This window comes from Oncorhynchus clarkii, chromosome 19, assembly GCF_045791955.1.
Source record: "Oncorhynchus clarkii lewisi isolate Uvic-CL-2024 chromosome 19, UVic_Ocla_1.0, whole genome shotgun sequence".
In the NCBI taxonomy this organism is placed as follows: Eukaryota; Metazoa; Chordata; class Actinopteri; order Salmoniformes; family Salmonidae; genus Oncorhynchus; species Oncorhynchus clarkii.
In genome coordinates, this window is record NC_092165.1 from 1,160,153 (window position 1) to 1,171,011 (window position 10,859).

A 10,859-nucleotide genomic window follows, 5' to 3' on the forward strand; every position below is an offset into this window, starting at 1 on the left:
GCTCGAGGAGCTCCTTAAACTTGACCCCCAAAAAACATCTGGGTCAGATGGTTTAGACCCTTTCTTCTTTAAGGTTGCTGCCCCTATAATCACCACGCATATCTCCAACCTTTTTAACCTGTCTCTCCTTTCTTCTTTAAGGTTGCTGCCCCTATCATCACCAAGCCTTTCTCTGACCTTTTTAACCTGTCTCTCCTCTCTGGGCAGGTTCCCATTGCTTGGAAGGCAGCCACGGTGCATCCTTTATTTAAAGGGGGAGATCAAGCTGATCCTAACTGATACACCCCTATTTCTATTTTGCCCTGTTTATCAAAAGTTTTGGAAAAACTTCAATAATCAACTGACTGGCTTTCTTGATGTCTCTAGTATTCTCTCTAGTATGCAATCTGGTTTCTGCTCAGGTTATGGATGTGTCACTGCAACCTTAAAAGTCTTCAATGATGTCACCATTGCCCTTGAATCTAAGCAATTGTGTGCTGCCATTTTTATTGACTTTGCCAAAGCTATTGATACGGTAGACCATTCCATTCTAAGGAGTATTGGTGTCTCTGAGGGGTATTTGGCCTGGTTTGGTAACTACCTCTCTCAAAGAGTGCAGTGTATAAAGTCAGAACATCTGCTGTCTCAGCCACTGCCTGTCACCAAGGGAGTTCCCCAGGGCTAGATCCTAGGCCCCACGCTCTTCTCAATTTACATCAACAACATAGCTCAGGAGGTAGGAAGCTCTCTCATCCATTTATATGCAGATGATACAGTCTTATATTCAGCTGGCCCCTCCCTGGATTTTGTGTTAATCGCTCTACACAAAGCTTTCTTAGTGTCCAACAAGCTTTCTCTGCCCTTAACCTTGTTCTGAACACCTCCAAAACAACGGTCATGTGGTTTGGTAAGAAGAATGCCCCTCTCCCCACAGGTGTGATTACTACATCTGAGAGTTTAGAGATTGAGGTAGTCACCTCATACAAGTACTTGGGAGTATGGCTAGACGGTACACTGTCCTTCTCTCAGCACATATCAAAGCTGCAGGCTAAAGTTAAATCTAGACTTGGTTTCCTCCATCGTAATCGCTCCTCTTTAACCCCTGCTACCAAACTAACCCTGATTCAGATGACCATCCTAGCTAGATTACGGAGACATAATTTATAGATTGGCAGGTAAGGGTGCTCTCGAGCGGCTAGATGTTCTTTACCATTCAGCCATCAGATTTGCCACCAATGCTTCCTATAGAACACATCACTGCACTCTATACTCCTCTGTAAACTGGTCATCTCTGTATACCCGTCGCAAGACCCACTGGTTGATACTTATTTATTAAACCCTCTGAGGCCTCACTCCCCCTATCTGAGATATCTATTGCAGCCCTCATCCTCCACACAACACCCGTTCTGCCAGTCACATTCTGTTAAAGGTCCCCAAAGCACACACATCCCTGGGTCGCTCCTCTTTTCAGTTTCTTGCAGCTAGCAACTGGAACGAGCTGCAACAAACACTCAAACTGGACAGTTTTATCTCAATCTCTTCCCTCAAAGACTCAATCATGGACACTCTTACTGATGGTTGTGGCTGCTTTGCATGATGTATTGTTGTCTCTACCTTCTTGTGCTGTTGTCTGTGCCCAATAATGTTTCTACCATGTTTTGTGCTGCTACCATGTTGTGTTACTGCCATGTTGTGTTGCTACCATGTTGTTGTTATGTTGTGTTGCTGCCATGCTGTGTTGTCATGTTGTGTTGCTGCCATGTTGTTGTCATGTTGTGTTGCTGCCATGTTGTTGTCATGTTGTGTTGCTGCCATGTTGTTGTCATGTTGTGTTGCTGCCATGTTGTTGTTATGTTGTGTTGCTGCCATGCTGTGTTGTCATGTTGTGTTGCTGCCATGTTGTTGTCATGTTGTGTTGCTGCCATGTTGTTGTCATGTTGTGTTGCTGCCATGCAATGTTGTCATGTTGTGTTGCTACCATGCTGTGTTGTCATGTGTAGCTGCCATGCTGTGTTGTAAAGTATTGCTACCATGCTGTGTTGTCATGTTGTGTTGCTGCCATGTTGTTGTCATGTTGTGTTGCTGCCATGTTGTTGTCATGTTGTGTTGATGCCATGTTGTTGTCATGTTGTGTTGCTACCATGCTGTGTTGTCATGTGTTGCTACCATGCTGTGTTGTCATGTGTTGCTACCATGCTGTGTTGTCATGTTGTGTTGCTGCCATGCTATGTTGTCATGTGTTGCTACCATGCTGTGTTGTCATGTTGTGTTGCTGCCATGCTGTGTTGTCATGTGTTGCTACCATGTTGTGTTGCTACCATGCTGTGTTGTCATGTGTTACTGCCATGCTATGTTGTTGTCTTAGGTCTCTCTTCATGTAGTCTTGTCTTTGTTGTGATGTGTGTTTTATCCTATATTTTGTATTTATTTTTTATTTTTAATCCCAGCCCCCATCCCGCAGTCTTTTTCCTTCTAGTAGGCCGTCATTGTAAATAAGAATTTGTTCTTAACTGACTTGTCTAGTTAAATAAAGGTTAAATAAAATAAAGGTTATATAAAAAGGGTTAGGGTTACGACTGGGATCGAACACGCAACCTTCTGATCCAGAGTAGGATAGCCATAGCCAGCTAGCTAACAATCTCTGTTGGATATCTGTAGCCAGCTAGCTAACATAGCATCACTCTCTGTTGGATAGCCATAGCCAGCTAGCTAACATTGCATCACTCTCTGTTGGATGCCTACGATTTAGCATTTACAGCCAAGAGCCAATCACAACAGCTAGAACATCCTCTTGCAGCATGGCGAATGCCATATTTGATTGTTCTAGTCAGCTAGCTAACATAGCATCACTCTCTGATGGATAGCCATAGTCAGCTAGCTAACATAGCATCCCTCTCTGTTGGATAGCCATAGTCAGCTAGCTAATATAGCAATACTCTCTGTTTGAACCGGGTGTTTGAGTAGGCTAAACTAGCTAGCTGCATTCGCTAGCTAAGTAACTAAGTAAATTATATGAAACATAAACATAATATATATATATATATATATATATATATATATATATATAGTATATATACAGTACCAGTCAAAAGTTTGGACACACCTACTCATTTGAGGGGTTTTCTTTATTTTTTACTATTTTCTACATTGTAGAATAATAGTGAAGACATCAAAACTATTAAATAACACATATGGAATCATCTGGTAACCAAAAAAGTGTTAAAAAAATCGACATATATTTTATATTTGAGATTCTTAAAAGTAGCCACCCTTTGCCTTGATGACAGCTTTGTACACTCTTCGCATTCTCTCAACAGTTTCACCTGGAATGCTTTTCCAGCAGTCTTGAAGGAGTTCCCATATATGCTGATTACTTGTTGCTCTCAGGGTTCCAGGTAAAACCCAAATGCAGACTGTGTTGAAGTAACAAAGTTTATTACAGCAACAGGGGCAGGCAAACAACATGTCAAGGCAGGCAGGGATCGATAATCCAGAGTAGAGGCAAAGGTACAGTGTCAGGGGCATGCAGAGTGGTCAGGCAGGTGGTCAGGACAGACAAGTGTCAAAACCAGGAGGGCGAGAAAAAGAGAGACTTGGAAAAAACAGAAGCTGAGACAAAACGCTGGTTGACTTGAAAAACAAGAAGAACTGGCAACAGACAAACAGAGAACACAGATATAAGTACCCAGGGGATAATGGGGAAGATGGGTGACACCTGGAGAGGGGTGGAGACAAGCACAAGTGTAACCGATGTGAAAGGGCTAGCTAGTTAGCGGTGGTGCGCGCTAATAGCGTTTCAATCGGTGATGTCACTCGCTCTGAGACCTGAAGTAGTTGTTCCGCTTACTCTGCAAGGGCCGCTGCGTTTGTGGCGCGATGGGTAACGATGCTTCGAGGGTGACTGTTGTCTGTGTGCAGAGGGTCCCTGGTTTGAGCCCAGGTAGGGGCGAGGAGAGGGAAGGAAGCTATACTGTAACATTGATGCTGTTGACCCGGATCACTGGTTGCTGCGGAAAAGGAGGAGGTCAAAAGGGGGGTGAGTGTAACCGATGTGAAATGGTTAGCGGCGGTGGTGCGCGCTAATAGCGTTTCAATCGGTGATGTCAATCGCTCTGAGATCTGAAGTAGTTGTTCCCCTTGCTCTGCAAGAGCCGCGGCTTTTGTGGCACAATGGGTAACGATGCTTCGTGGGTGTCAGTTGTCTATGTGTGCAGAGGGTCCCTGGTTCGAGCCCGGGGCGAGGGGACGGAAGTTATACTGTTACACAAGGACAGGTGAAACAGATCAGGGCGTGACAGTTGCCTGCTTTTCCTTCACTCTGCGGTCCAACTCATCCCAAACCATCTCAATTGGGTTGACGTCGGGTGATTGTGGAGGCCAGGTCTTCTGATGCAGCCCTCCATCACTCTCCTTCTTGGTCAAATAGCCCTTACACAGCCTGGAGGTGTGTTGGATCATTGTCCTGTTGAAAAACGCCAGATGGGATGGCGTATCGCTGCAGAATGCTGTGGAAGCCATGCTGGTTAAGCCTTGAATTCTAAATAAATCACTGATGGTGTCACCAGCAAAGCACCTCTACACCATCACACCTCTACACCATCACACCATCACACCTTTACACCATCACACCTCTACACCATCACACCATCACACCCCCACACCATCACACCATCACACCATCACACCCCCACACCATCACACCTCTACACCATCACACCATCACACCATCACACCCCCACACCATCACACCATCACACCCCCACACCATCACACCATCACACCCCCACACCACCACACCATCACACCATCACACCCCCACACCATCACACCATCACATCCCCACACCATCACACCCCCACACCATCACACCCCCACACCATCACACCCCCACACCATCACACCATCACACCATCACACCTCCACACCATCACACCATCACACCATCACACCCCCACACCATCACACCATCACACCCCCACACCATCACACCATCACACCCCCACACCATATAAACACAATTAGACCACGCAGACGTCATACCACTCAGGAAGGAGACGCGTTCTGTCTCCTAGAGATGAAAGTACTTTGGTGCGAAAAGTGCAAATCAATCGCAGAACAACAGGAAAGGACTTTGTGAAGATGCTGGAGGAAAAAGGTACAAAAGTATCTTCATCCACAGTAAAACAAGTCCTATATCGATATAACCTGAAAGTCCGCTCAGCAAGGAAGAAGCCACTGCTCCAAAACCGCCAATAAAAATCCAGACTACGGTTTGCAACTGCACATGGGGACAAAGATCGTACTTTTTGGAGAAATGTCCTCTGGTCTGATAAAATACAAATTTAACTGTTTGGCCTTAATGACCATCGTTATGTTTGGAGGAAAAGGGGGGGCTTGCAAGCCGAAGAACACCATCCCAAACGTGGAGCATCATGTTGTGGGGGTGCTTTGCTGCAGGAATGACTGGTGCACTTCACAAAATAGATGGACATGAGGAAAGGAAAATTATGTGGATATATTGAAGCAACATCTCAAGACATCAGTCAGGAAGTTAAAGCTAGGTCGCAAATGGGTCTTCCAAATGGACAATGACCCCAAGCATACTTCCGAAGCAAAATGGCTTAAGGACAACAAAGTCAAGGTATTGAAGTGGCCATCAGAAAGCCCTGATCTCAACCCTACAGAAAATTTGTGGGCAGAACTGAAAAAGCGTGTGCGGGCAAGGAGGCCTTACAAACCTGACTCAGTTACACCAGCTCTGTCAGGAGGAATGGGCCGAAATTCACTTATTGTGGGAAGCTTGTGGAAGGATACCCGAAACGTTTGACCCTAATTGAGTGTATGTAAACTTCTGACCCACTGGGAATGTGATGAAAGAAATAAAAGCTCAAATAAATCATTCTCTCTACTATTATTCTGACATTTCACATTCTTAAAATAAAGTGGTGATCCTAACTGACATAAGACAGGGGATTTAGATTAAATATCAGGAATTGTGAAAAACTGAGTTTAAATGTATTTGGTAAAGGTGTATGTGTCACACCCTGACCTAACCAAAATAATAAAGAAAACAAAGATAACTAAGGCCAGGGCGTGACAGTGTGTAAACTTCCGACTTCAACTGTATATACTACAAAATATATCTAGCTTTCCTCTGTCTCTGTCTCTCCTCTGTCTCTGTCTCTCCTCTGTCTCTGTCTCTCCTCTGTCTCTGTCTCTCCTCTGTCTCTGTCTCTCCTCTGTCTCTGTCTCTCCTCTGTCTCTGTCTCTCCTCTGTCTCTGTCTCTCCTCTGTCTCTGTCTCTCCTCTGTCTCTGTCTCTCCTCTGTCTCTGTCTCTCCTCTGTCTCTGTCTCTCTCGCTTAATTTAGGAAGAAATGAATGTGTAAAAAACTGTTCAACTATTGTCTTTCTCTCTCTTTGCTAGAGAGATGCTTTCAGTACTAGATTCATACTCTGATCCTTTGATTGGGTGGACAACATGTCAGTTCATGCTGCAAGAGCTCTGATAGGTTGGAGGACGTCCTCTGGAAGTTGTCATAATTACTGTGTAAGTCTATGGAAGTGAGTGAAAACCATGAGCCTCTTAGGTTTTGTATTGAAGTCAATGTACCCAGAGGAGGACAGACACTAGCTGTCCTCCAGCTACACCATGGTGCTACCCTACAGAGTACTGGTGAGGCTACTGTAGACCTTCATTGCAAAACAACAGTGTGTTCTAATCAATTATTTGGTGATGTGAATATATTCAGTATAGTTTTATCTAAAAAAATATAACTTTTTTAATGTTTCACTATTTTTATTTTTATGAAATTCAATGAGTAGGATGGTCCTCCCCTTCCTCCTCTGAGGAGCCTCCACTGATGGACATCCATCCACCAACTCAGTCCACAAAACCCCAGCCTACTTGATGGTAATAGCGCTCACTTTTCCCCCTAGTGACAGGTTTTGAAAGCAATGCCCCATGTCCTCGGGACATGGCTAGACGTCCAATTTCTTGGTCAATCTTGAACGACCTGGCTGGTTCTCTGTAAGGTGAGAGCAGCGTGTGAAGTAAGAGAGAACTTAGAGGAGAGGCTGGACCTGCTCTCTCTTCTGACCAACCGTCCTACAAACAGGCAGCGGACTGCCCCAAGCATCATGCAGGGTACCCTCATCTCTCCACCCCTTCACTCCCCTGCCCGTGTGTGTCTGTGTGTGTCTGTGTGTGTCTGTGTGTGTGTGTTACTCACAGCAGTTGGTGACAGCGAAGCTGTTGGCAACCTCCAGGTTGTCTATGTGAGGAGTGAGGCGGAAGTCCTGGGTTCCATACTGGACCATTCCAATCCGGAACGCACTATACTCCTGATCAGCACCGCGTGGGAACAGCCCTCCTACACACACACACACACACACACACACACACACACACACACACACACACACACACACACACACACACACACACACAGAACCCCCCCACACACACAAGGAGAATGTTTGGCTGGTTATCTAGGTAGTCTGGCAGTACTCTGGGAGAATGTTTAGCTGGTTATCTAGCTAGTCTGGCAGTACTCTGGGAGAATGTTTAGCTGGTTATCTAGCTAGTCTGGCAGTACTCTGGGAGAATGTTTAGCTGGATATCTAGCCGGTCTGGCAGTACTCTGTATGTTGTTTCCCTGTCTTCTGTGGTTCAACTTTCTGACGTTGTCTACCCAGAACGGCTTGGTTACGAAATAGTCTGATTCTGTCTGTATTAAACAGAGATCTTCTTTAGAAACACTGATTCTGTCTGTATTAAACAGAGAGAATGTTTAGAAACACTATGATTCTGTCTGTATTTTAACAGAGATCTTCTTTAGAAACACTGATTCTGTCTGTATTAAACAGAGAGAATGTTTAGAAACACTCTGATTCTGTCTGTATTAAACAGAGAGAATGTTTAGAAACACTCTGATTCTGTCTGTATTAAACAGAAAGAATGTTTAGAAACACTCTGATTCTGTCTGTATTAAACAGAGAGAATGTTTAGAAACACTCTGTGTCTGTATTAAACAGAGATCTTCTTTAGAAACACTGATTCTGTCTGTATTAAACAGAGATCTTCTTTAGAAACACTCTGTGTCTGTATTAAACAGAGAGAATGTTCAGCTGCATCAACATCTACATATTTCCATGACCATCCATATTGAACTGAAACAGCCATCCATATTGAACTGAAACAGCCATCCATATTGAACTGAAACAGCCATCCATATTGAACTGAAACAGCCATCCATATTCAACTGAAACAGCCATCCATATTCAACTGAAACAGCCTTCCATATCTATCTCAAACAGCCATATTGAACTGAAACAGCCTTCCATATCTATCTCAAACAGCCATATTGAACTGAAACAGCCTTCCATATCTATCTCAAACAGCCATATTGAACTGAAACAGCCATCCATATTGAACTGAAACAGCCTTCCATATCTATCTCAAACAGACATATTGAACTGAAACAGCCGTCCATATTGAACTGAAACAGCCATCCATATTGAACTGAAACAGCCATCCATATTGAACTGAAACAGCCATCCATATAAAACTGAAACAGCCTTCCTTATTTATCTCAAACAGCCATATTGAACTGAAACAGCCTTCCATATCTATCTCAAACAGCCATATTGAACTGAAACAGCCATCCATATTGAACTGAAACAGCCATCCATATTGAACTGAAACAGCCATATTGAACTGAAACAGCCATCCATATTGAACTAAAACAGCCTCCCATATCCAACTCAAATAGCCATATTGAACTGAAACAGCCATATTGAACTGAAACTGCCATATTGAACTGAAACAGCCATCCATATCTAACTGAAACAGCCATATTGAACTGAAACAGCCATCCATATCTAACTGAAACAGCCATATTGAACTGAAACTGCCATATTGAACTGAAACTGCCATCCATATCTAACTGAAACAGCCATATTGAACTGAAACAGCCATATTGAACTGAAACTGCCATTCATATTGAACTGAAACAGACTTCCATATCTAACTCAAACAGCTATATTGAACTGAAACAACCTTCCATTTCTAACTCAAACAGCCATATTGAACTGAAACTGCCATATTGAACTGAAACAGCTATCCATATTGAACTGAAACAGCCATATTGATCTGAAACTGCCATGCATAATGAACTGAAACTTCCATGCATAATGAACTGAAACTGCCATGCATAATGAACTGAAACTGCCATGCATAATGAACTGAAACAGCCATATTGATCTGAAACTGCCATGCATAATGAACTGAAACAGTCATATTGATCTGAAACTGCCATTCATAATGGACTGAAACTTCCATGCATAATGAACTGAAACTGCCATGCATAATGAACTGAAACTGCCATGCATAATGAACTGAAACTGCCATGCATAATGAACTGAAACTGCCATGCATAATGAACTGAAACTGCCATATTGATCTGAAACTGCCATGCATAATGAACTGAAACTGCCATGCATAATGATCTGAAACTGCCATGCATAATGAACTGAAACGGCCATGCATAATGAACTGAAACTTCCATGCATAATGAACTGAAACTGCCATGCATAATGAACTGAAACTGCCATGCATAATGAACTGAAACTGCCATGCATAATGAACTGAAACTGCCATATTGATCTGAAACTGCCATGCATAATGAACTGAAACTGCCATGCATAATGAACTGAAACGGCCATGCATAATGAACTGAACAGACACATTTAATTGAAATAGATATATTGAACTAAAACCAACATATTGAACTGAAACAGACCTATTTAACTATCAGTCTGTGATAAGTCACTGTGAGGTTGTCTGGAACAGGCCTTGAATCACTGACTGCTGTTACTGTATAATAATAATCATAATAATACCAATAATAATCTTAATCAAGGCCTGGTATGATACCCAGTTCTGTCTTCCATGATAATGCAGCAGGAAGCAGACCTCATCATTAATAATAGCATCTTTAAATCTGTTTTAAAGACCAGGCCTGGAACCCCTTCTGCCTTCTCAATAGCTTATATATACCCCATCACTCACTCTCTCCTTAATTCCCCTTCTCTCTCTCCTTCCTCATTATCTCCCTCTTGCTCTCCTCTCTTTCCCTCTCCGTCTCCCCCTTGTCTCTCCCTCTCTTCCTCCTCCCCCGTTTCTCCCTCCCGCCATCTCAGATGCAGTGTAATGCAGATGAAACCACCGCTCCAGTGTTAGGCAGGCTAATAACCACACTACGTGTCAGTACACGGAGACAACATAGGCCACTGTCTAATGCAATATATATATATTTATATGTTATATGAATAATTTATTTTCAATATGTAATATATATATGAATGTACCTACCGATCTGAACACTGGGAGAACCGCAGAGCGCCTCGCGTCTCAAGCAGATGACAGTTAGGAGAAACACGAGCAGCAGATTCCTCATCGTTGTTAGTTCAGACATTTCATACCGAGAGGCGTCGACATACATCCACTGAATAACGGCCCATTACACCGAATAACGGTCAGTTCCTCCAGACAGGCACACAGACGGCTAATCAGACGGTCAGCATGGCGACCTGGTTACCGGACAGCATAGGGAACCCACAGCAGGGGGTTGCGTGTCTAATGCACTGGTCTCAGGTCCTGTAGCGGTTCGGTCGTGGGAAGATCGCTCCAGCTCTGCGGATCTCTGGCTCTCTCTCTGTCACTCTCTCTCTCGCTCTCTCTCTCTCTCTCTCTCTCTCTTTATGAGGCGCGCGAACACTGCTGGAGCCTTTTCATCGTCGATAGCGCGCGTACAGTTTCGGAATACCGATGAGAACGGAAAGAGCCGAGAGCAGCCGAGTCAGGTTGTTGGGGAAACAG

At 43.8% G+C, this 10,859-nt stretch overlaps 1 protein-coding gene across 4 annotated transcripts in view; it reads right to left on the reverse strand.

Annotated features, from left to right (window-relative positions):
* Positions 1-10,635, reverse strand: part of LOC139374568 (glutamate receptor 2-like) — a 68,616-nt gene extending 57,981 nt beyond the window's left edge. For all 4 annotated transcript variants that reach the window (XM_071115566.1, XM_071115564.1, XM_071115563.1 and 1 more), the window contains exons 1-2: positions 10,353-10,635; positions 7,210-7,350 (exon numbers count right to left, since the gene is read on the reverse strand). In XM_071115566.1, coding sequence (XP_070971667.1) covers positions 7,210-7,350; positions 10,353-10,482 — 271 coding nt within the window. In that variant the 5' untranslated portion in view covers positions 10,483-10,635. The remainder of the gene's footprint in view (positions 1-7,209; positions 7,351-10,352) is intronic.
* Between the last annotated feature and the right edge of the window lie 224 nt (positions 10,636-10,859).